This window comes from Lipotes vexillifer, unplaced genomic scaffold, assembly GCF_000442215.2.
Source record: "Lipotes vexillifer unplaced genomic scaffold, Lipotes_vexillifer_v1.1 scaffold443, whole genome shotgun sequence".
NCBI classification, from domain to species: domain Eukaryota; kingdom Metazoa; phylum Chordata; class Mammalia; order Artiodactyla; family Lipotidae; genus Lipotes; species Lipotes vexillifer.
The window spans coordinates 755,877-783,253 of NW_006779163.1; the positions used below are offsets into that span (position 1 = coordinate 755,877).

Consider the following 27,377-nt stretch of genomic DNA (forward strand, 5'->3'; position numbering starts at 1 on the left):
GAAGAGCGGAGCGAGGTCCACCAGGGAGACACAAGGCTGCGTCCTGTGAGGCCAGAAGACGAAATCTGGTAAAGTGTGACTGTGCAGGCTTGGACCCCCTGCCCCCGAGCCTGTTCTGTGCACTGGTGGGGGCTTCCGGCTTTACAGACTTACCCACTTAACAGGAGACGTCAGGGGACCCCAACGGCCAGCCAAAAATGTGAACTTGCACTAGGCCAGACCCAGCAACAGTGACATCAGACACAACATAGAAATCAGAGAAAAGCTACTGTCCAGCAGTTTTAACCACCAACACCCATTTATTTTAATGAAAAAAAAGTCTCTGCATTCTATATGCTCCAAAAAAGATTTACTATCAAAACAAATACAATATATGGAACTCTATCTGCATAATTTCACTACAATAAAGACAACATATGACTTCTAGTTCCTACAGAAGGTGAACTGAAAAGCACAAGTGCAAACAGAGATTGCATAAGAAAGCGTGTGCACGAGTGTGGTTAAAACCTTTAGTAAGCAACTGCATTAAAATATGCTAAGACACTTACCTGACCCTAGGTCGTGGCGAGCTCTAAGAAAAAGCCACAGGCTGTCACTAGTTTTATCTGCTAGAAAAATTTGGTGTGAGCTTTGATGGTTACAGTTTATCGACAAGAAGATAATCTCAGTACAAGCACTAATCTCCTTCTCACTTTTACATGCTCACAGAATAAAAACCAATTACTTTTCATACATAATGAACATCTTTTATTTTCAGGTTTGCAAATGATGGTCGTCGATTCACACAAAAGGGTACTTTTAAAACTACCTGTATTTACTCTACTGTATGCATGTATATATGAAACGAATGTGCCTAAGTGTATGTCTGTACATGTAGGCAGATATATGTATACACACGGTACCTGATGACCTCTTCGGATGCATGTATGACCTCCACGATGACATTGGCTGTTGTACATATGCCGGGGAGGGCGAGATTCTGTCATGATCCGGGCCCCCCGAAAACCCGCTGGGAATGTGGATTCTGGACAGCTGCAAACGCAGGTGGATAGACGCCCGTGCATTTGATGGTAAAACGTCCAGCTCTGCTCCTCACCTCTCTCGCTCGGGATCATCATCACACAGGATGGCAGTGAAAGCTGCTCGTTGCCCTCATTCTATAGAGAAAGGGCTCTGTCTCTGCTCTCCCCCTCTGCGGACCTGCCTGGCTGCTGGGCTGGTGGAGAAGCAAGCGTCAGCTCTGTGGTCTGCCCTAGTGCTGGACTGGATGCTGAGGCCCTGGTGGGGTCAGCTGCTATAGCTTCTACCCCTTCTTTGCTTAACCTCTCAAGGAAGGGTGACATACCCAAACCAAGCTTCTCCGGTAGAGTCTGTCTCTATAAATACTGGGTATATACACGTATAGATACACATACATATACAAATACTAACCCACAGACCAAACTGGATGTGTGGAGTGCTGACTAGCAACATGGCAACACATCAGGAAGAGTAGTCATTGTTCCTCCTCCCAGAGGGTCAAGTTCTATGCCATGATCTTTAAACACTCAAGGAAAATTCAGAGGATTCCATGAATTAAAGGAGAAAAAGGGAGATGCTGTCAAAATGCTGAAGTACAGACTAAGTGAAAATTGCAAAGAAAACAAAAATCTGGAACAATTGAGGCCTAGTTGTGAAGTCTGAGAGCTGTAAACTGCAATCTTCAGATCTGGATTTTTTTTTGTCTTTTTTTCCTGTTGCTATGGAAACTTGGTAGTCAAGCTTCAGATGTCAGGAGTTCTCACAGACCTGAATGGAAAAGATTCAGAGTCAAGTCAAGAAATATAACAACTCAATTCAAAACATTTTAGCTAAATACTAGATACATGACTGACAAGCTATAATAAATGCATTTATAAATATTGCACTACCCTGGGCAAGTTTTTTTTTTTTTTTCCCTAAGCATAACATTTGAAGAGAGAATGAATTGTTCCGTTGGTTTATGTCTTAAAAAGCTGGACTCCTCTGAAAACGCGAACGCCAGACACCTCATCTCAGACCAGCCGTGGCCACTGCTGCTGCTGCTTCACTGAGCCCTATCTTCTGCAGCCAGCCCAGAGCTTGGCTATTTTATAGACAAGCCTACTCGGTAGCTTAGAAATTGACCATCATCCCAGGTATTTTTTTTTTGCTCACACAGAAGAGCAAGATAGTTAGTGGTGGTTCTCCAGAGATGGTGTATGAATTTCTGATGCTTGCTGTAACAAATGACCACAAACTCAGTGGCTTAAAACCACACAAATTTATTCTCTTACACTCTGGAGGTCAGAATTCTTATGGGGCTAAAGTCAAGGTGTTGGTAGAGCTGCGTTCCTTTTGGAGGCTCTGAGAGGGTAGCCACCCCTTCACTTTCCAGCTTCCAGAGGCCACCTGGGTTTGGTTGTGGCCCCTTCCTGCATCTTTGTGGCCTGCATCAAAGTTTACCGAGGTCGCCAGACTGTGCTTATTCTCGAGGTTTTACACCAGCTGAGGGACTTCTACTCTGCCTGATGATAGTATGAATGGAAATAGCTCGGTTCTCTGCCCTTTGTGCTTAATTATTATTATATCTTGGAAATGTACAGGGAAATGGTACCACTAAAAACTCAAGTTACAAAGAAAGAAAAATGTATAAAATGTCAACCCACAATGCAAGTATAGTTTATTCTGGAATGAACTGAATGCTGGAATATAATGGGTTATTCTGTAAAGCTTAGGGGTTTTCATTCTAAATCTTTTAAGGCAGCGGTCCCCAGCCTTTTTGGCACCAGGGACCGGTTTCGTGGATAGACCATTTTTCCACGGACTGGGGGCCGGGGGCAGGGGCGGGGGCGATGGTTCAGGCGGTAACGCAGGCGATGGGGAGCCGCGGATGAAGCTTCGCCCGCCCGCCGCTCACCTCCTGCCATGAGGCCCGGTTCCTAACGGGCCGCGGACCGGTACCGGTCCGGTCCGCAGCCCGGAGGTTGGGGAACCGTGTATTAAGGGGTGGCTCAGTATGAACCTCTTCTGCACGCCATTGATTTTAGAGTTTAAAGCGGCCATGTATCTGTTTGGAAAATTTGGAGCTGCTGCTGCTCTAAATTTTAGATGAAAAGTGTTTGTAATGTGACTCAAGTCTAAAAAAGACGATATTGAGAAAGTTGAGGGTGAAAGCTGTTTTAAGAGAAAGGGCCGTGGAAAGGAACATGCTAATTGAGACGCAAGCTTTCATTACCTTCTACACCTAGGGGTCTTTATATTGTCTGACAAATGAATTCCTTTGGGGTTAGGAGTCGTCTGAACTCACTTAGCTTCCTTTTTTTCACTTGAATTTCTCATTGCCCTTGCTACCATCGCCGTAAACTCTCTGGTTACCTGGGCTGCAGTGAACTATAGCCTTCAGATTCACCTATATTTGAAGAAAGACTGGAAAAGGACATATTCAATGGCATCACTAGTTTCATTTAAAAATATTTTCCTGTGTGAGATCAATAACTTAAAATAAGCATTTTGGTCATTGAGAAAAATAGGACAACGATTTTTGGCTGATGAAGATCTACTACGTTTGAAACCGTCCAATCCCTGTCTGTCAACTTAGCCTATAAGCTAATGTCCCTGGTGACGCTGAGCTCATACATGAAGTCCACGATCATGTAATGTTTTCAGTGGCGCGTGCGCGAGGCTGGAGGCCGACTGTCATTGTCCATGAACGTGCACTACTTGGAGGGATCGGCTCTGTCTGCAGGCAGAGCACAGCCTGCTCTACTTGGGCTTGGTGCTTCCAGGCCCTGCCTCTGCCCATAACATATTTCACAATGAAAAGGAACAAAATACTGACATAGTCAATGACATGGACTGTATGATTTCATTTGTAGAAAATTCTAGAAAAGGCAAGAAAACTAGTAAGAGAAGGCAGATCACTGAGAGTCTGGATTGGGGGGGAGGGGATCAACAGCAAAGGGATACAAGGAAACTGCATCTTGATTGTGGACTGGCTACAGTTTACCAAAATTCATCAAACCGTACCCTTAAAATAGGTGAATTTTATGGAATGCAAATAATACCTCAATAAAAAGCATTAGAATGAAAAGTATTTCCAGGGGCTGTTTTTGCTCTTCTTGGTCACCTCTTTAAATTTCTTCCTTGTGATCAAGATTACGATTCAACGCCCTCTCCTTTGCAACACAGAGACGTTTAATTTTGGTACTTGTTCAGATGGTTCACCTCATCTGTCCTTTTATATTCTTGCTCTTGCTGATGAATTAGGCCTAAAACAATGTTCAGGAAGGTTTCAGCACATATTCTTCCTTGAACTTGCCTTGTCACACCACACAGAGCCCTACAAAAAACCCTAATAGAGATGCCAGCTTGCTTCCTTGGGAGGGTCTTGGGGGAGAATTACGCATTCCCTCAATGTCATCAACACATAATTTTTTTTTTGCGGTACTCGGGCCTCTCACTGTTGTGGCTTCTCCTGTTGTGCAGCACAGGCTCCGGACGCGCAGGCTCAGCGGCCACGGCTCACGGGCCCAGCTGCTCCGCGGCATGTGGGATCCTCCCGGACCGGGGCATGAACCCGCGTCCCCTGCATCGGCAGGCGGACTCTCAACCACTGCGCCATCAGGGAAGCCCCATCAACACATAATTTAAACAACAAAATTGGCAGTGAAAATAATTTCATTTACATTTTCTATTACTTTCAATGTCAGTAGTTTTATTTCCTTTACTTTTAGATGTCAAAGAAGGAAGTGTGTATCTCTCAGTTCAACTCTCAGATGCAATAAAGCCACCTACGGTATTGTAATAAACTGAAATGTTATTATCTTTTTCCACAAGGGAGGCAGTCTAATGACGAACACCGGCCTCCATGGGACCTTTCTGAGCGTCAGTGTCTCATCTACAGAATGGGATAAAACCATCAGGGCAATGACAGAAATAAAGAGAAAAGCCACAGAACACGGGGTGTTTCGTTAATGCTAGTCTACTTGGATCGGAATATTATTTGAGAGGAGGAGGAAAACCCATTTTCTCTTCCCATGTTGGATGATGTGACCCCTGCAGTTTTTATGAACAAGGCCTTAAAGAAGGCATTGGCACACTTTTTCTGCCAAGAGCCAGATAGTAAAAATGTTTCTGGCTTTTCGGGCCAAAGGGTCTCAGGGGCAACCACTCAACTCTTTCTGCAGTGGTAGCAGAAAGCAGATACAGACAGTGTATAAATGGACCTGCTGTGTTCTAATCAAACCTTTAAAGCAGGAAGTGGCTTTATTTGGCCCTCGGGCTGTAGTTTGACAACCACTGCTTTAAAGAAACATCAAACAGATTCTAGATTGGGATTGACATATATACACTAATATGTATAAAATGGATAACTAACAAGAACCTGCTGTATAAAAACATAAATAAAATAGGGCTTCCCTGGTGGCGCAGTGGTTGAGAGTCCGCCTGCCGATGCAGGGGACGCGGGGTCGTGCCCCCGTCCCGGAAGATCCCACATGCCGCGGAGCGGCTGGGCCCGTGAGCCGTGGCCGCTGAGCCTGCGCATCCGGAGGCTGTGCTCCGCAATGGGAGAGGCCACAACAGTGAGAGGCCCGTGTACCGCAAAAAAATTAAAAAATAAAAAAAATAAAATAAAATTCATAAAAAACAAAACCAAAAACCAGATTCTACCACATCTCTAAATCCATTCAAGGACAATGGCTGGGTGGGGACGTCACCTTGCTCTTCCACCTTACAACCTAATTTCAGTGCTCTTCGGGCCCACGCCCCACACCTTGCTTAATGTTTTAGGCCCATTTCTGTGTGCCCTCTTGCCACTGTCACGTTAACAGCTGCACAAGTGGGTCAGCCACTTTGACCTTGCTCTCAGGAGACAGTCTGAGCCACAGGACACCCATGGTCACTTATTCCTCACATGCCTACATTATTAGTTTCATTCTCTTCCTGTTAGGAAGAACAACTTGGACTAGGTCTATAATAAAACAAGAATCATTATATTTAGCAGGCATCTCTCATGTTCAAATGAACATTATTAAATAATCTTATACCTTTGATATAAGGCCAGACTGAGGTTCGTTTTGAAGCCAGACAGGTGGGTGATGACACCTGTTCTTAACTATTTTGGGGGCTGAAACTACATGTCTTGTGGTGCAAAACATGGGAGGGTCAACTGAGTACCTTTCCAGCTGTGTAGGGAGTTTCAGGGCTCCTTTCTGAGGATGATTTTGGCCTGATCTCAGGTGCCATTACCTGCAGTGGGATAACCAGGTGGCTCCCCATTTAGGTGAGAAAAGATAGCACATCTGATATCTCAAACACAGAATGCATGCATCTGTCTTCTCTCAGTGATACTATTTTGAGTATAAAATGAACATGAGTTCTTGAGGTGTTAGTAGGATTAACTGTGATCCAAGAGCTCAGCTGGGAGAGATGAGAAGTGAGCCATCCTTGGGAACCTGCTCATTACTGATGCCTGTACGTCAGGGGTCCCCAAAGTAGGGCAAACAAGAAATTCCCTTGTTGGGAGGAAGCAAATACTGCCATGGCTATTTATATTCCTTTTAATCTAAACAGACAGATTACATCTTACTAATATTTAATACATGGATTTGGAGTAGCAGGCAAGTGTATTATCATAAAATATATTGTGTGAAAATATACAAACACTCGGTGTGTGTGCTGGAGGCCACTGACTCTTGGGATGTTGGTTCCATGGGCTGGATGGGCCTGGGAATCTGTATTTCAACAACCAGCAGTTGGAAGTCTCCATTTAAAAACCTCCCTGGCCATCCAGAGGTGCTGATAAGTGAGCAGGGTCCTGCAGAGCCTTGGCTCGTCGAGAGTCAGGCTCTGATGTCGTGTAATTGTATTTATAGAGGGTGACGTGTGAGTGGCTACTCAGCTATCTTCTCCATCTGTGTACACACACACACACGTGCACAAATACAGCATTCTTATTTCTGTACAATCAGCCTGGAAGTACTGCCCTCTAGTTTACCCAGACTCTGCTATATGTGAATTCCAATGGGTCTCAGAACCCAGATCCAGTGCTGGGCTCGCTGTCTGTCTAGCGCTCACTTGAGAAGCTCGTGGAAAACATTCCAGAGGTTTACTGCAGTAGAGTTAGCTGGTCAGAGCAGGACACTAAATAATCCACATGCGTCTGCTGACAGGGGAATACGCTGTGCCTAGTTCCTATGATGGGATGGGATGGGATGCTCTTGAGCAGTTAAAGTGAATGAACCAGAGCAGGGGTACCTGGCTGGTGCACCATAGTGCGTTTATATGGCTCTCGAATTAAGAAGAGTTTCACACTTTTAAAGGTAGTAAAACACAGATGACAGAAACAAAAAAGCCATAAAAAAGAATGTGTGACAGAGCCCTGATGTGGCCCACAGAGCCCAAAATATTTGCCACCTGACCCTTGATGAAGAAAGTTTGCCGACCCCTGAACTAGAGCAACATAGATGGAGCTTGGAAATGTAATGCGGAGAGAGGAAGAAACGCGAGCTGCAGAACATCAGGCTCAGCATAAGATGGATTCGATCAAGTCTGACAAACTGCACAAAGTAGAACTATATTTGGTGTGTGTGTGTGTGTGTGTGTGTGTGTAGTAACAGTATAAAACAATGTCCACACACACTCTAGCTCACGATAGCTATTGTCTCTGGGGAGAGAGACCAGGAAATGAAACTACGGAGAGGAACACAGGAGATTTCAGCTTCATCTGTAATATTTTATATCTTGAAGAAAAAGGAAGGAAGGAAGGAAGGAAGGAAGGAGAAAGAAAGAAAGAAAGAGAGAGAGAGAAAAAGAAAAAGAAAGAGAATATAAGAATGAGAGAGAGGAATATATATTTCTTCCCTCCCTCCCTCCCTCCCTTCCTTTCTACCCCCTCCCTTGCTCCACCCATCCACCCATCCATCCAAGGAGACACTCCTCACTGTAAGGTCTCCTCTTTAGCTCCACGTCCAGGGCTCTGGCTCAGCACAGCTATAAGTGTCTGACGTTGGAATGTGTGATTTCCTGTTGACTCCACTCACCACTGTCACCAGGATACAATAACTTCTATTCTTTATTTTCTAATCATCAATTTCTCAACCTCCTAATTCACAACAACACAAATAACCTTCTCAAAATGTAAATACTGAGGCCCCAAAGGCCTTTGAATGGCATTAGCTATATGTGAATAATTTCTAAGGTTAAAATTGGACTAGTATGCCATAAATAGGAAATATCTGACACACGTATCTATTCATTTCCTGTTCACATCTATATTACTCTGCATAATAATTCATTTGTTTAAAATAATGCTTCATTATGTCATAGTCATGACTGACTACTGGTCAGTGAAAAAAATGTGTGAGTTATGCATTAATCTCTTTTCCTATGGCGTCAACCTCTCTCCATGCATTCTCATGACTCTTCTTAGAAAGGTATGGAATCTCCTTTAACCTCACTAAAGATAATTCCGCACAATGCAGAGAGAAACAGGGCCCTAGTAGACCAGTTAAGCAATCTGGGCATATTCGTATGAGCTCAAGTTCAGGGGCATCTGCAGGAAGTTTCTTACCACCTGCTCTGTAGGACGGCCTTGGGTGCCTTTACACCGTTCCTCACATTAGTGGGCAGGGGGATGTGAAGGTGCCTTTCACCATTAGTCAGAGCACTTTTACAGGTAACACTCTGTTACACTGACATAAACTAAACATGAATATTTCCTCTGGGATAAATTTTTTGGGAAGGATATATGGAAAAACAATAGCTTTGGTGAAGTTACGTTTTTGTACTGTGCGTGTACTGGAGTTTGGTCAACTTACGAGCTAAGCTGAAGAAAGACAGGAGCAGGACTGCGGTTGTGCTGAAGTGCGGGGCCCCTGCCGTGTTGCAGTCCACTTTGGAATTCTTGCAGGAACACACTTGTACCCTGAGGTCTGTGATGTTCGTCATGGGTGGTTTCCCTGAATCTGTCACCATGATGGGCAGGTGGTAATTTGCTTTGTTCAGATTTTGAAGAAGACTTACCAGGGCGTGCGTATCTATGAAGACAAAGGGAGGCCTTCATGAGAGAGGGCTGGACCTTTCCAAATCAAAGAGTGGAGTTTCGGCCACTAAACCCACACAAAACAGGCAGTTTATTCATTTAACTGGAAGAGCGCTTAAATATAAATCCATTAACATCAAATAAAAATAGAGATTTACTTCTTCGGCTGCAGAAGTCACATCTCAAGTTTCTGGCAACCACACATGGCAGGCGGCCACCATACCAGGAAGTGCCAGATAAAACACTTCCAGCATCGAGGACTTCTATGGTTCAGGGCTATTATAATCAATTTCAAGAGGACCCACTTTTGTGAAGATGACTGAGTACCAAGAACTCCTCCCTGAAAATTTATTACACTGATAAAGCCACCTTCACAAAGATCACATGCAACATTTAGAAGAAATAATGTAAAAATCCGCGCTCGAATTGTCACATTGTACGTCTTAAACATATACAATTTTTATTTGTCAATTAAAGGTCATTAAAGCTGGGAAAAAAAAGAAAACAAAAGAAATTGTCAGCTTAGAGCATTTTTACATAAGAATGCAAATTCAAATAATCAAAATACATTTTTGGAACAACAATAACAAAAATCCACTCACTCTTTGTTTTTTTTAAATTTTATTTATTTTTTATACAGCAGGTTCTTATTAGTTATCTATTTTATTCATATTAGTGTATTTATGTCAATCATAATCTCCCAATTCATCCCACCACCTGCCACCACCCCTGCCACTTTCCCCCCTTGGTGTCCATACGTTTGTTCTCTACATCTGTGTCTCTATTTCTGCCCTGCAAACCAGTTCATCTGTACCATTTCTCTAGGTTCCACATATATGCGTTAATATACAACATTTGTTTTTCTCTTTCTGACTTACTTCACTCTGTATGACAGTCTCTAAGCCCATCCACGTCTCTACAAATGACCCAATTTTGTTCCTTTTTATGGCTGAGTAATATTCCATTTTATACATGTATCACATCTTCTTTATCCATTCGTCTGTCGATGAGCATTTAGGTTGCTTCCATGGCCTGGCTGTTGTAAATAGTGCTGCAATGAACATTGGGGTGCATGTGACTTTTTGAATTATGGTTTTCTCTGGGTATATGCCCAGTAGTGGGATTGCTAGGTCATATGGTAATTCTATTTTTAGTTTTTTAAGGAACCTCCATACTGTTCTCCATAGTGGCTGTATCAATTTACATTCCCACCAGCAGTGCAAGAGGGTTCTCTTTTCTCCACACCCTCTCCAGCATTTGTTGTTTGTAGATTTTCTGATGATGCCCATTCTAACCGGTGTGAGGTGATACCTCATTATAGTTCTGAAAAATCCACTTACTTTTAAGGTGGGTAGGTCCCCATGTGTTGCTATGGGGATGGGTTCTATAGTCTAGTCTCTATCAGGCCTCAGCCTGCACCCGTAGGTTTGGGTGGGAATCCACAGCATGACGCACAACTTGGAGACTGGATCTTTAAGTCCACGTTTGGTGGGACTATCTACAGTTACCCAGGCCACTGGGCAGCACTCAGAAGTGGCCACCCCACCTGGCACTGTTTTTGGCCTCGGGCTATTTGCTTTTCAAGCACTCAGATGACTACGGATTTTTTTTTTAATAAATAAATAAGTAAATTTATTTATTTATTTATTTTTGGCTGCGTTAGATCATCATTGCTGCACATGGGCTTTCTCTAATTGTGTTGACTGGGGGTTACTCTTCGTTGTGGTGCACGGGCTTCTCATTGTGGTGGGTTCTCTTGTTGCAGGGCATGGGCTCTAGGCACGCCAGCTTCAGTAGTTGTGGCATGCGGGCTCACTAGTTGTGGGTTGCGGGTTCTAGAGTGCAGGCTCAGTAGTTGTGGCACATAGGCTTAGTTGCTCCACGGCATGTGGGATCTTCCTGGACCAGGGCTCAAACCCGTGTTCCCTGCATTGGCAGGTGGATTCTTTTTTTTTTTTTTTTTAATTAATTAATTTAATTTATTTTTGGCTGTGCTGGGTCTTTGTTGCTGAGCGTGGGCTTAGTTGTGTCGAGAGGGGTCTACTCTTCATTGTGGTGCATGGGCTTCTCATTGCAGTGGCTTCTCTTGTTGCAGAGCACGGGCTCTAGGCATGCAGGCTTCAGTAGTTGTGGCATGTGGGCTCAGTAGTTGCAGCACGTGGGCTCAGTAGTTGTGGCTTGCGGGCTCTAGAGCGCAGGCTCAGTTGTTGTGGCACACGGGCTTAGTTGCTCCGCGGCATGTGGGATCTTCCTAGACCAGGGCTCGAACCCGTGTCCCCTGCACTGGCAGGGGGATTCCTAACCACTGCACCACCAGGGAAGTCCCTTTTTTTTTTTTTTTTCAACTGTTCCTTTCTGGGCATAAACAATGCTAAGTATTCAGAAAAAAATTCTGGGACAAAAAAAAGAATTGAGAAGGCATTTTAACTATTAAATAAAACCAGGAGGGAAAAGAGAGTGTGATGACCTGAAAACAAAAATAGCTGAAGTATTATCGTATCCAGAAGGCTACAGCAGTGGAAACAACCAATGTGGATGATTACCCCAGTGAAATGGCAGGTTAACACGAGGAACATTCTCTGATCTCCCGCAAGGAGAGGAGAAATGCTTAAATGAGAAAGTTCCAGCTGGAAAGAACTGGGGATGATTATTCAAATGAGTTACAGTCACAAAAACTAGCAAATAAAACACAAACCCCTCAAACAAGAGAAGGGCTGTTTTAATTAAAATTAATCAGTGTAACAAAATTCATTCTTTAAACAGCAATAAAACAGACAAACAGGCAGAGAGAATCAATGACGAGAGAAAGACACCAATAAAATGAGATATGAGATAAGGCCATAACAATACATGTGACAGTTTTTAATAGAAAATTTTATGTACGACTGTACAATACATTTTCAAAATTTCATGAAATGGGTAATTCCCCATCCCTCTCAAAAACTGTACCGCTGAAGTAAGAACAGGGAGCCCAGTCCTGACTGGGTCAATCGCAGGATAAATTCGCTATTGATGGCAAAGTGTATATAATGTGTGAGTTCCGGTTTGGGGCTTTATTGCGAGGCAAGGTGATCTTAGTAGCGAGTTCACATTTGCCATGGGGAGGGAGGTGGAGGGGGTGTTGTGATACAGGGACACTTGTTAATTCAGTACATTGGTATTTCAGTCTTAATAAGGCAGATGATAAAGTTTTAAATTTAAATTTTTAAATTCCACCTGTCCATGTGCAGGGACTGGTAGAAAGGGACATTGTTTGCAAGTTTCATAAATGAGGGACAGGACAGATGGGAGAAGATATCAGAGTCGAAAGTCAAAGTCAAGGTCATTTTAGAAAGTCACTTCTGAGATCTGCAGCATAAAATGGAAGTTGGAGGATAGAGGTTAAGACTTTCTGAAGATTCTCATGCTGGCGCTTCTTAGGAAAGCAAGCATAGCATATGGGAAATCTCCGCAAAGCGCTGGTGAAAATTAAGGTAGTTAAGGTAAACACAGAGGACAGGCAGCTGAGCCAAGACCCCTGGCTTTTGGAGGCTGAAGACTGGGTGGGTGTGGAGTGTAAAGTACGGGCTGTGTAGTATACAGGGTACAGCATAGAAAAGAGAGGAAGCGAAAAGAGAAAACTTTCACGTTTGCATTTCTAAGGAACAGATATTCAATATTTTTACAAATCGTATACAGGTGCTGGTAGGAAAATTGTCAGTATTTGTAATGTGTGAATAGCTTGAAACAAACCATGTGAGGAAACCCGAGAGCATAGAGGAGGCACAGGCTGGGAACAGAAACCACGCCAGGGAAACTAGGCTTCAAAGCTGAAGGGTAACTACAGAATGTTAGGCGGACTTACTGTTGATCTTGGAGATCTTCCAGACTTTATCAGGAACAGTTGGTTTATGGATTTCAAATTTGAAAGGATCTGTATTTGGGTGGAGATCCTTATCTGAAGCTCCCAAAATGACTACGCTGAGGTTTTTGGCGTCATCACAGACCTCCGCTACCGTGGGGTAAATGAAGGGCGCGTTGTCATTCACGTCTTCCAGAGTTATCAGCAAAGTCCCAGTGCCAGTAGCGGGAGGGTTGCCTACAGAGAAAGGGGGGAGATGTTAGCACACAACCAGTATACAATGCAGGAGTGGCTGTCCACAGTACCTTTTCCTAACGTGCCAGATGCCTTTACTGTTGTCACCAGGTTTCAAACAGGACGAACAGGGATAGCTTCCATCTTTGTATAAAGTTCAGTGGTTTAAAAAGCTTTTTAGTATGATCTCTAGGTCCATCCACGTTGCTGCGAATGGCATTATTTCACTCTTTTTTTATGGCTGAATAATAGTCCATTGCATCTATATACCACATCTTCTTTATCCATTCATCTGTTTTTTTTTTCGGATTTTTTTTTTAAATTTAAAATTCTGACTCTAAGCCTATTGAGTAAAAACAATTGAGTGGCATGGATTTCTCTTTCTAACAGGAGGATGCACTGATGCATGCAGCACAAAAGAGCAAGACTTAAAGGTTCAAGATCAAATGGTTTTGGTGGGGGGTGGGGGGTGGGCGGTAGGGGAGAGGGGCACAGATATGAAGAAACCTGTTTGAGACATATGCCCTTAGCGAGAGAGAAAAGAGATTTGATCTTTTTTTTGTTGTTGAATGCCTATATGTGATTTCATGTCCGTTTTTTCCCAGTTATTAATTTCTAGAGGCCTATACCCATAGCGGGAGACAGTACTTTCCTACATTGTCATGTTAACTGGAGTCTGACATTAATTCATTAGGTTTTGAATAATTATGGGTTACTGAAGCAAAGTGGAAAGTATCCTGCATGTATATATTCACTTCTAAGTGAAACTTAATATTATTTGGATACAATATTAAAAAGTAAAAACTGATGTTTTCCCCCTGATATCCATTCATCTGTTGATGGACACTTAGGTTGCTTCCATGTCTTGGCTATTGTAAATAGTGCTGCTACGAACATAGGGGTGCATGTATTTTTTTGAATTATAGTCTTCTCCAGATATACACCCAGGAGTGGGATTGCACTTAGATTATCATACTAAGTCATCTATTTTACATTTGGTAGTGTATATACGTCCACGCCACTCTCTTACTTCATCCCAGCTTCCCTTTCCCACCCCACCATGTCCTCAAGTCCATTCTCTACATCTGCGTTTTTATTCCTGTCTGGCCCCTAGATTCATAAGAACCTTTTTTTTTTTTTTTAGATGCCATATATATGTGTTAGCATACGGTATTTGTTTTTCTCCTTCTGACTTGCTTCACTCTGTACGACAGACTCTAGGTCCATCCACCTCACTACAAATAACTCAATTTCATTTCTTTTTATGGCTGAGTAATATTCCATTGTATATATGTGCCACATCATCTTTATCCATTCATCTGTCGATGGACACTTAAGTTGCTTCCATGTCCTGGCTATTGTAAATAGTGCTGCAATAAACATTGGGGTGCATGTGACTTTTTGAATTATGTTTTTCTCAGGGTATATGCCCAGTAGTGGGATTGCTGGGTCATATGGTAGTTCTATTTTTAGTTTTTTAAGGAACCTCCATGCTGTTCTCCATAGTGGCTGTATCAATTTACATTCGCACCAGCAGTGCAGGAGGGTTCCCTTTTCTCCACATCCTCTCCAGCATTTGTTGTTTGTAGATTTTTTGATGATGGGCATTTCGACTGGTGCGAGGGGACACCTCATTGTGGTTTTGATTTGCATTTCTCTAATGATTAGTGATGTTGAGCATCCTTTCATGTGTTGGTTGGCTATCTGTATATCTTCTTTGGAGAAATGTCTATTTAGGTCCTCTGCCCATTTCTGGATTGGGTTGTTTGTTTTTTTTTGATATTGACTGGTGACTTCTTTGGGAGTGATTTCCATTAGTGGGGAAGAAGCAAGCTTGAAGGAAGCTGATCAGTGGTTCATGAAGCATGAGAACAGATACTCTTAAATTTTTTTTTTTATTTTAATTTTTAATTGAAGTGTAGTTGATTTCCAATGTTGTATTAATTTCTGCTGTGCAGCAAAGTGATTCAGTTATACATATGTACACATTCTCTTTCATATTCTTTTCCATTGTGGTTTCTCACAGGATTTTGAATATGGTTCCCTGCGCTCTACAGTAGGACCTTGTTGTCTGTCCACTCTGTATAGTTTGCGTCTGCTCATCCCAAACTCCCACTCCTCCTCTTCCCCACCCCCGCCACCCCTGGCAACCACAAGCCTGTTCTCTATGACTCTGCATCTGGGGAACAGACACTCTTTAGAGGGGCTGGTGGAAATTTAAATAGATTAACACCCAAAGACAGTTCTGGAGTAAACATTCAAATAAGCATCTGCTAAAATAGGAACACAAATGTAATAAATCATCAGAAGGATGGCTATTTCTAATGGTGGCAGACCATCAGCTTTTGTTAGCGCAAGAACTCAAAGGAAATGCGTAATCACTTTGAAGTTGGTTTTTCACTGTCAGCTTTAGTAAGTTGGTTGAATTTCTTTACTGAAAAAATATTTTTCTCTTTTTATGGAACTAATTGAATACCTCAGAGGAATCCATTATAATTTTTTTCACTCTGAATATAATATGAAGTCATTTGGTACAATGGATGAGAAGGCATTATGAGTATTTGAAATATGGTTGTAAGAATTGGCCTTTCGTTAACTTAATTATACTACTGTCTTCAGTTCCCCATGTGTTATTCCCAGGCCAGGCTGGTGATGTCTTTTTCTGAAGTCAACTAAAATGAGCTTGTTTTTCTTTTGCTGAGAAGGTAAAGACTTGATTCTCAAAATCCTCAGGGAAAGCCTCTCCCAGTTTATTTTCACAGGATGGAAAAAAAATCACCATCCAAAATGAAATGTGATTCAATATGTAATGGTTCCTCACGAGTCCTTTGGCTCCAATAGTTCCGGAGGCCCAGGAAATACTGGAGCTTCTAGGTATTCCCTGGCACTCAGCAAAAGTCCCACGGCCCTTCTCTCCCCCTTTCCACCAGCAACCCCAAGCTCCCAAAGGCCCACTCCTAGCTCCCAAGGGATATGGAGCTAGACCTGCACTTGCTCCTCCGGGCAGCTCCTCAGAGGAACCCAGGGCCACATTCTCGGAGGACACATTAAGGCTCAGAGAAAGTCCCACCTCGCAACCTGTGGAGGGATTGCTTGTCTCTGCAAGGGCTTCTGTCTTTATAGTGTCAGGAGAGGGAAGGGTCCCGAGAGATGAACCACTCCTGTCAGTAGTCTTAAATTGAACGGGAGGTGGGTTCCCCTTTGGGAATCTGACGAAGGTCATGGTCCTGCCTCCAGGGAAACGCACGTCCGTTCTTACCGAGGGGTCCGCAGTCACTGGGCATACTGGAAGCGCAGCCTGGGCTCTGAGCATGTTCAGAGCTGCTGAATCTAAAACACCCTGGTTTTAGCTGTTGTGAGGCTGAGGTCAGAGAGTTGGAGGACGGGCTCAGATAAACTCCGTGAGTCTCAGGCCTCCTTCTCTAGAGCAAGGGTTAACCTTCGCTTTCTATGTCTGAACTTGCACTGTGTAGCTTGATTCTTACAGGCTCTCATTTCAACCATGAAAGCAAACTAAAATTCCTAAACCATGATTTGGGGTTATTATTAATTTTTGTATCTTTTTCTTGTGAGCTACTTTTTACTGTGGCAACATATATATATATATATATATATATAGTATAAACTATGTTAGGTTCAAAGAGACCTTGAGGGTAATTTTGTATGAGGTAATTCTGAGATTCTGTCTATATATAAACATTTACCATTTTAACCGTTTAAAAATAATTAACTAATTTATTTTTGGTTGCACTGGGTCTTCTCTAGTTGCAGCAAGCGGGGGGCTACTCTTCGTTGCGGTGCGCGGGCTTCTCATTGCGGTGGTTTCTCTTGCTGTGGAGCACGGGCTCCAGGTACGTGTGCTCAGTAGTTGTGGCTCACAGGCTCTAGAGCACAAGCTCAGTAGTTGCGGCGCACGGGCTTAGTTGCTCTGCGGCATGTGGGATCTTCCCAGACCAGGGCTCGAACCCGTGTTCCCTGCATTGGCAGGAGGATTCTTAACCACTGTGCCACCAGGGAAGTCCCCATTTTAACCATTTTTAAGTGCACAGTTCAATGGCATCGAGTACATTCCCACTGTGCAACCATCACCACTATCCATCTTGGGAACTTTTGCATCTTCTCCACCTGAAACTCTGCCCCCGTAAAACAACAACTCTCTCTTCCTCCCCACAGCCTTCAAATCTTGGTGGGTCATTCATTTTGTTTCAAGCTTTCATGCTGCCAAACAATGGCTTGACATGGGTGAAACGGTCACCATTTTCTTTCCTGGATCTGAATAAGTGAATCTGTTCCATCAAGAGGACTGTGCCTTGAAGACCACAGAGATACTCTGACATCATGAAGTTGTGCTCTGGACCACGGCTTGCTCCCATTTCTGGATTCGTCACTCCCACTCGGCACTGACGGCTTGTAACACCTCACACATTGATCAGGACAGGAACAAACTGATCCTGCTGCTTGATTTTGAACCAAGACAATTTAACTTGTACGTCTTCACTTTGGTGGTGATAACTTCCTCATGAGACGGTTGAGTTGGTGTCCTGTGCTCAGTGCCAGCTGTCCTGGCCAAACCCTCAGTCTGGTTGGTTCAGCATTTGATGCTTGGACTTCTGTGTTCTAGGTTTATTTGGGGGCAGAGCTGTGCGTTTTCTAAGAGAAGCAGGATCATGTAACTAATGAAAGTGAGGATTTATGGAGAGAAGTTGAACCCCTCCTGTTAATCAGAGTAAGAAAAGTTCAAGCAAACCAGAGAGGCTGCTGTTTTGAGCCCATGGGGTTCTACCTTCCAATTTTCCGTCATTTTTTCAGAAGAGGAAACTGGGGCTCAGAAAGATTAAGTAACTTGTCCAAGGCTCTGTAGCATTGGTGGTGTGTCACCTGTTTGAGGGCTGTGGCCTATAAGACACAGTGTTCCCATGCCATCCACACTTTGGGAGCTCTAGCAAGGGAGTGGAATGACTGGTGATTGCAGCACAACCCACCATCTGCGCCAGACTCATCTGTGGAGCTCAAAGTTCAGGTATTTTACTGCTTGTGGTTGGCGTCAAATCAAGTATTGGTAGAAAGGGTAAAAAACAATCTCTGTGCTTTCGTTACTTAAGTGACCAACAATACATTGCTTTTTGTGGAAGGTGGGCGGAGCTAAGGCCTGTACCCAAGGAAACATGTCACACGTGGGTCTCCTGACACTGCTTTGATGCTGTGGGTGGATGTAATGAGAAGCAGGGCCAGTCTGTTTTGTTTTGTTTTGTTTTGTTTTGTTTAAAAATTATGGGAATGTTATTTTATTCAGAACCCTGACCAAACAGGATTTCCACTTAGCCAAAAAAACACTGAAATTTTCTGATATGTTCCATTATTCAGAAGATATATATTTACATATATATATATATATACACACACACACACACACATATATATGATGTGCATGATATAACAGACAAAAACAGTGTGATTCTAATTAAAAGATATATATGATTAGGAGAAAGATTAGAAAGAAATATATCAAAACCTAAATAAGGATAATCTCTCCAGGTAATTAACATTAAAATAATACTTTTCTCTTTTCAGTCTCCTTTAATAATAACCATGATTGCCATAATAATCAGAAACAGAAATGTAAACTCAAAAGCTATACAGGGATTAAAAAATATTTTTTTCCAATTCCTCTTTCTTTCCTCTAATTGTTTTTACAATGAATTGATACTTAGTAAATTCACAGAGCTCTGCAAGTACTACCACCATCTAATTTTAGAACATTTCCATCACCCCAGAAAGAAACCTCGGGCCCATCTGTACTAACTCTTCATACCTACTTCCAGTACTAGGCAACCACTAATCTACTTTCTTTGTCTATAGAGTTGTGTTTTCTGGACGTTTCTATAAATGGCATCATACAACAGGGCCTTTTGTGTCCGGCTTTTTTCACTTAGCATATGATGTTTTTGAGGTTCATCCATGTTATAGCAGGAATCAGAACTTCACTCCTCTTTATAGCTGGATAACATTCCATTCAGCTGATGGACCACATTTTGTTTATCCATTCACTAGCTAACGGACATTTGGGTCGTTTCTACTTTTTGTCTGTTATGAATAATGCTGCTATGAACATGTGCATACAAGGGACCAGATTTTCACATGCTACCATGTCCCTAGACTAATAAGATAAGACCCCAGTGCATCTCCTCAAGAGAGTCCCCTTAGAAGAATAGGGTCCCTGGTTTTTCCACATTTGGCTGGGCTGGCTTCATATGCAGAGAAGGTTGAATCTCAGCAAGAACTTTCAGAAGCTAGCTCTGAGAAGTAAAGGAAGGTAGCAAATTTTTCTAGTCACTGGGCCTAGAGGCGTGTAGCATGTGTCTTACCTTGGGAATCGTGAATTTTGTATGGGGAATAGTGTGCACAGTGAGGTTGCCTGCTTGAAGAATAAAATGCAGGAAGAGAAAGTGAGAGGAGGGAAAGACAGGAAGCTCACTTCTGAGCTCCACGGGCTCTGAGCATCAGGACTGCTCTCCGCCATCATCCTATTATAATAGGTACCTGGTACCTACCTACCTGGTAGGTTCTTGTGAGTGTGTGTGGTGAAGCAAAATGCAGTGTTTATCATAGCTTGCCACACAAGGAGAATGGGTGGCTCATGCTCAGAAAGCCTACACTCCCCTGGTTGAGTTTTGAATTAATTTAGGTTGATTTGAAAAAGCTAAGGATGTGTTGCTCTTTCCATGCATGTAATCATGTGTGTTTATATTTCCATACGTTTCCTTCTGTTCTGAGAAAGTGTCCTCCTTTCCCCCACCTAGGGCAGAAACAAGGGTGTGTGTGGGATGGGGTCTGTGGAACTGGGGCTCAGAGTAGGGAGTCCACACCAGGAACAAGGAGGGAGACCTCAGCTGGGTGCCTCAGGAAAGCCTGAGGCCTACACTCTGGGAGGGAAATCAGGAGGATGGGCCAATTCATGAGTAACCACAATTCAGATGTGGCTCCTGACTGAAGGCTGGGCAGCCCTGCTAGATTCTGAGGCTTGTCTGTCAGGGCAGAATGCTTGGGTGGGCCAAGCTACTCCCCCCAAGTTCCTTCCGCAGTTCTGGGCATCTGTTGAACCTTAGCTAAGCAGCTGTGAGCAAATAAATGTCACACTTCTTATTTCATGTGAACAGGGCCCTAAGCTATCTTTACCTTTGCTCAGAAATGGGAGTGAACCAGGATTCTCCTCTGTATGGTCCCCCTTCGTATTGCTTAGTTCATCCCTGTGTCCTATTTACTACGGTTTGCAGGATCAGTATTTTACAGATTTTTTTTTTTTTTTTCTGGCATGTGCCCTGTAAGCCAAGAGTCTCGTCACATTTTAATTCATAAGCATTTTTTATTGCTTTGTTAATAGAGATCTTATCAATCTCATTTTATATTTTGAAAACATTTAATAGTAAACCAACCAAAAACCTGGTAGAAAGTAGATTTGCAAACTATGCCAGGTTTCCACAGGTGATACTCGATGTAGAGCTGAGGCAATTATTCACATAATTCAGACTCAAAAATTCTTTTGGAGGAGAAATAATCTGAAACCTGAACTGTTTTTTAAAAAAAAATTCCACCTTTTGGCTTTTTTTGTTTCCATTTTACGGACTTTAAAGAAAAGGCCAAAGTAGGGGAATAGTTGATTTGAAGGCCATGTTTAAACATGACAGTTTTATTTTATTCATTCAGCCAATAATTATTTATTGGGGCTCTGCCCTGTGTCTTACTGGATATGCACAAAAATCAACCATACAGGGTGCCTGTTCTTGAAATGTTAGCAGTGTGGCGGGAACAGATATGTAAACAGATGCAGGATAGCACTTTTTTTTGTTTTTTTTTGAGGATAGCGCTTTAAGTGCGGGAAGAGACGTGAGGATAAAATGTCACGGGAGCTTGCGGCATGGAATAATTAACTGTCTGGGGACAGTTCCAAAGGCTCCATGAAGATGTGGCTTAGAAGCGAGAATACTTTGTGTAGCTGGAGAAAGGTTGTTCTAGACAGAGGGAATCGTGTGGCTCTTTTGTGGGAATAAGTTTTCGTAGACTTTTAAGCAGGATGCTGGCTTTGATAAGAGCAGGGGATGCTGGAGGCAGGGAAAGGAGAGGGCTTGAGTGAGGAGAGAGGGCACAGAAGGACCAGCTGGGCAGCCAGTGCAGTAACGTGGACTGACGATGGGGGATGAGGTGAGGGCAGCCAGGATGCAAGAGCAGAGGCTGGATTCAGGGGGCTGGATAGACAGTGAGAGCTGGACTGGGAGCGATGGGGCAGGAGCCTCAGTGGGGATGGGGTTCCAGCTTGGGGACCGTGCAGGTGGTGATGCTATTACCCAAGCTGGGGAAGAGGGAATACCAAGGAGTACAAGCTAAGAGACCCCTCGGCAGGATGAACTGAGCTGGCATAGATGGGAATTGCAGACGGTATTTTAATGCCCAAGTGAGCTTTCTTCCCCAATAACGTTTGAAAACATTATGTTTAAGACGGTTGATTTGGCTGGTCAACATGGAAATGTCCTGCTGTCAGGTAGATGAAGGGTGGCTAAAGTCTCCCCATTCAGACAGAAGCAAGCTCCATGAATTGATACCCATGTCGAAGGCAGCATTTTCTGGCTAATTCTCTGATTTAGAGCCCTACTCCAAGTGGAGGGCTCTGCAGCCCATCCCTTCTCTAGAAAAATGCTCAGACCACCACGAGGGTGGTCGTCAGATGGCATGTCATAGTTTGCTTCAGACACTGTTGATTCTGCAATGATAAGTTTAGAAAAATCAGTCCATAACTCAGCTCAAGTGGGTTGACTTAAATATTTAAGTTTTACAATATTAAAGCCCTTACAAAGCACCAGGAATTTTGCATTCCTGATTTCCCATCCTTGTAACAAGTCAGCAAGGCAGGTGGCATTATCCTCACTCTGCAGGTGGGGAAACAGGCTGAGAGGGCCTAAGTCTCATACTGATGGTGGCACAGTGAAGTTGGGGAGCTGGCCCATTCCGAGGGTTAGCAGAGCGCCAGGCCCCAGTCTCTCTGTGGAGTGTACTTGCTGCCTACAGATGGCTCTGATCACAGCCTTTCTATCACCAGATCTCAAGAGTTCTTTTATCGGGCCATTTTGTCAGTGACAAAATTGTAGCTAGTATTTTCAACGTGATTGATATTTTACTGGTACTTGAAATAACAAGGAATGATCACTGGGCCTTCAATTTATTTTTCTTCCTCAATTACTATAACAGCTGAGATAAGGGGTGTTAAACTGGCTTAATTGGGTTGCCATCATAACTAATGGCTTGATTTTATCCAAACTAGCATCTTTTAAGTAGAATTAATATAACTAATTTGACTATATCCCCTAAGCAGTCTTGGTTGATCTACACAAAGAGGCATCTTTTTGAAGTTCAGATCCCTGTCATCCCCAGTTTGGGGGCCGTTGTTATCCTGTGGTTTAGTGGTCATTTCACTATGGGGCCGAATAACTTTTTTTCTCTTTTACTCAATTTAAAAGTATTTTGCACAATATTTCAATTTAGAATCACTCTGCGTTATCAGAACATCTCTTATATAGGAGACTGAGGGAAAAGATAGGTTAGGACCTGAGGTATCCTAGCTTATGAAGAATCATGACCTTAGTCTCTTCCATTGTAATTTTACAGCTATTGTGCTTGGTTCTCTGTCTGGGTCTTCTTGGTAACCCACAGCACATTTTTCACCGACAGACTCAAACATACTTTATACAAGTTGCTAAGTTACGAAAACATGCTGCTGAATTTAGCCATAATTGGGCTTGTTTTTATGCTATCATTCCCTTATTCTTTTAAGTGAAAATACATGGGGATGTGACACTTGATAATCACATAAAGGCTTCATATGGATGCTAGAGACAGTACGCGTTTCCTGGTTCAAACTATTTCGTATGCACCAAGCCTTAGTAAGAACTAAGAGGAATAATTTTTTTCTTTTTTCTTTAAACTCGCTGCATAGCCTGAGTGCTGGGAGCAAGGGCACTTGAACTTCCTGAAGCAAAGTATTTGTCTTTGGCATTTGGAGTCACAATTTAGAACTTCTCTGAGGGCATAAGAGCCATTCAATAACAATCATGGAACGCTGAACCCTACACAATTTCAGAACAGGAGGAGGAGTGAAAGATGAGGTTACAGGTGAGAAGGAGGTAGGAAGACCAGCCTGATAGAATCCTGAGGACAAGGCAGTAAGCCAAGAAGCAGCAGCCGGCTATGCCTTTCTGCCCATGACAATCTCCAGTGGGATTCCAGAACTCTTACAAGAAACTGCTTGTGGCAGTTTTCGGCCCACATAAGACAGTGAGACTAACACTTGACCTTTCTGGCGATTACCTGAGCAGCAATGATAATCACACTGGGATTTGCCCGGTGCTAATTGCTGCTGCTTTGCCCCCCTGTCAGCACATCCCCAAAGGGATGCCACCTGACTGCACTCCTGAGTGTCGTCTCTCCATCTTGGTATTTTCCTTAACAGTCATTTTTTTCCCCCCCTTTCTTAACACATGCCAGAAATTCTGTGTTCGTTTAAGTCTTTAATGAAGGAGTTCCTGTGGTCTGAAGGCACTAATCTGGGCCATATAAGGTAAGTGATGATATTCGTTTCTAAAGGTAAACTGCTCGCCAGCACGGAAGGTCACACCATATTGATCTGTAGGATGAAAGGCTTTACTGTGCCAATCATTCAACCACAGCCATTTCTGCTTTAGCAAAACAAAAGCATTTCGCTTATAATAAAACAATGTTGTTAGGTAATTTATAGCTCATTAAAACCGATAACAGTTTACGAAAAGTGCCCTGTACATCCTTGAGCGTGCTGTGGGTTACAACCTAGCCTCTGTCTGTAGGGAGTGATTAGCGTCTTTCCCTCCCCGAATCATCCATAACCCGGGCATTATCAATATTTCTGTGAAGCGCGATTCTGGAATCTATATAGACTTGCTCTGGGGCCCCCCACAAGCAAACAGGTCCAAAGAATTTTTAATTTCTATTAACTCAGAACAGATTTCCAGCCCTGTATCTGACTATTTTTTTACATTCCTCCATTCTGACATCACAGTTTCTAGTCTCTAAGAGGTACCTAAAAAGTCTATTCTCTTTCTGTGCTGCCTTACCATTGTTCTGAACTGAATAAGTAGAGCTGTGTGTAGGAGTTATGATGGGGTCACTTCGCTTTTTGCCAAGTGTTACAGGGACTGCAGGGCGCATGCTTCACCTTGTTCTCTCTGCAGACGTCCTGTCATTCACCCCTGCTGGCAGTTTTGCCACCCGCCCCGCCCCCCCGGCCCGCCCAGCAGCTGGGGATTGTCCTTCCTTAGAATGACAAGATGCTGAGGGTCTAGCTTTAGGGTTAACAGATACTTAGAGAGCACCTGAATGGTCACAGCCTCCTGGGGAAGGCACAGTGGACCAGGGACACACTCTCTGTGTAGCCATATATATATTTTTTCTTAAGTTGTATTGAAATATAGAAACTTTCATGTTTCCACAAATACACAGCTTGAAGAAACTTCACAATCTGAACACACCCATGTAGTTAGCCCAGTATATACAAGATCAAGAAACTCCTCCACAGTTCCTTAAAACGCTAAAAATAGAGCTACTGTAGGCGTATATCTGGAGAAAACCATAATCCGAAAAGACACATGGCACCCCAATGTTCGTTGCAGCACTATTTACAGTGGCCAGGACATGGAAGCAACCTAAACGTCCATCAACAGATGAATGGATAAGGAAGATGTGGTACGTATTTACAATGGAGTATTACTCAGCCATAAAAAGGAATGAAATAATGCCATTTGCAGCAACATGGATGGACCTAGAGATTATCATACTAAGTGAAGTCAGACAGAGAAAGACACACATCATATGATATCATTCATATGTGGAATCTAATTTTAAAAAATGATACAAAGGAACTTATTTACAAAACAGAAAGAGGCTTACAGATATCGAAAACAAACTTATGGTTACGAAAGGGGAAAGCAAGGGGAGGGATAAATGAGGAGTTTGGGATTAACAGATAGACACTATCATGTATGAAATACATAAACAACAAGGACTTACTATATAACACGGGGAACTACACTTAATACTTTGAAATGACCTATAAGGGAAAAGAATCTGAAAAAGAATATACATATTCTTTTATAGCTAATATATATATAGTTATTTACAACATCGTATATCAAATATACTTCAATTAAAAAAAGGAGCCCTTCCACAGCGTAATCTGGAAGCATGGATTAGTTTCGCCCGTTTGACCTTCATATAAATGGAATCATTCCATGTGCGGCCTTCTGCTTCAGCCTTCTTTTTGCTCAATGTTATGCTTCCAAGATTCATTCATGTTGCTGTGAATAGCTGCACATCATTCATTCTCAGCGCTGTATAGACCTAACTGTGTGAATGTTCCACCATTTATTTATTCTACTTTTGCTGGGCATTTGGACAGTTTCCAGTTTTGAGCTATCATGAATAGTGCTGTTATTTACATTCTGGCGTAGGGGTTCTGGTGAACAGAGACATACATTTCTGTTGGATGTACGGCTAGGCACGTAAGTGATGGATCATAAGGGGATGCACATGTTCACCCTTAGTTGATACTTGCAGTTTCCAAAGTGGTTGTACCATTTACACTTCTCGCAGCTGGATATGAGAGTTCTAATGATTTCATATCCTTGCCGACACTTGGCGTCTTCCATCTTTTCAGTTCAGTCATTTAGAAGGTGTGCTGAGGGCTTCCCTGGTGGCGCAGTGGTTGAGCGTCCGCCTGCCCACGTAGGGGACACGAGTTCGTGCCCCGGTCTGGGAAGATCCCACATGCTGCAGAGCGGCTGGGCCCGTGAGCCGTGGCCGCTGAGCCTGCGCGTCTGGAGCCTGTGCTCCGCAACGGGAGAGGCCGCAACAGTGAGAGGCCCGCGTTCCGCCAAAAAAAAAAAGAAAAGAAGGTGTGCTGAGTATTGAATTTCATTGCGTTTCCTTGATCAATCTGTATTTTAGTTTGTACTTGGATAGTTTAATTCTTATTTCCTTGTTGAATGAAGTTGAGCATCTCTTCATATGTTTATTGGCATTTGTATATCCTCTGTTGTGAATAACTGTTCAAGTCCCTTACCCATTCCTCTTTGAGTGGTGCCTTTTGCATATAGATTGTAGGATTCCTTTATAATATAAATACCTCCTACTTTGTGGGTTACCTTTTTACATTCTTGATGGCATAATCTGAAGAACTGAAGTTCTTAATTTTAATATAATCTATCATTTTTTCCCTTTTGTCGTTAGTACTTTTGTGTCCTGTTTAAAAAAACTTTGCCTATGCCAAGGACATCAATATGTTCGAATATGTTTTTCTCTAAAAGATGTATTATTTTACCTTCCATATTTTGCCCTGTAACATATTTAGAATTGGTTATTATATATGGTATAAGAGAGGGGTCAGGATAATTCTTTTCATATGTGTGTCCCATTAACCCAGCACTATTTATTGGAAAGACCATGCTTTCTCATCTGCACTACCATGTTGTCCTTGTCATAATCTGGGACTGTATATATGTGGATCTGTTTCTGAACTCTCTATTCTATTTCGTTGGTCAGTTTTTTCTATCTTTGAGCAAACACCACACAGTTTGAATTAATATAGTTTTCGTTTTTTTAAAAAATTATTTATTTATTCATTATTTTTGGCTGTGTTGGGTCTTTGTTGTTGCATGCGGGCTTTCTCTAGTTGCAGCAACTGGGGGCTGCTCTTTGTTGCGGTGCGTGGGCTTCTCATTGCAGTGGCTTCTCTTGTTGCGGAGCACGGGCTCTAGGCGTGTGGACTTCAGTAGTTGTGGCGCATGAGCTTAGTTGCTCCGCGGCATGGGGGATCTTCCCGGACCAGGGCTAGAACCCGTGTCCCCTGCACTGGCAGGCAGATTCTTAACCACTGCAGCACCAGGGAAGTCCCTGAATTATTATAGTTTTCTAATAGGTCTGGATATGTGGTAGTGTCAGTCTTCCAACTTATCTTATCATCTTCCAACTTATCTTCAAGATTTCCTTGGCTATTTTTAGCCCCTTGTATTTCCATAGGAATTTTATAATCTGTTTCTTCCCCTTCTTCTCAAAACAAAAACCTGGGATATTGCTTGGTATTGCATTGAATCCTTTAGGTCCATTCGGAGAGAACTGGCATTTTAATAGCATTGAATCTCCTAACCCACGGATATGGTATAGGTCTCTATTTACTGTTTAGTA

General features: G+C 42.8%; 1 protein-coding gene across 3 annotated transcripts in view; it reads right to left on the reverse strand.

Moving 5' to 3' along the window:
* Positions 1–266: 266 nt before the first annotated feature.
* Positions 267–27,377, reverse strand: part of CDH13 (cadherin 13) — a 1,035,770-nt gene continuing 1,008,659 nt past the window's right edge. For 2 of the 3 annotated variants that reach the window (XM_007452531.1, XM_007452530.1), the window contains exons 11-13: positions 12,888–13,121; positions 8,820–9,038; positions 267–1,788 (exon numbers count right to left, since the gene is read on the reverse strand). In XM_007452531.1, coding sequence (XP_007452593.1) covers positions 1,781–1,788; positions 8,820–9,038; positions 12,888–13,121 — 461 coding nt within the window. In that variant the 3' untranslated portion in view covers positions 267–1,780. The remainder of the gene's footprint in view (positions 1,789–8,819; positions 9,039–12,887; positions 13,122–27,377) is intronic. The other variant, XM_007452529.1, reaches the window with a different exon arrangement.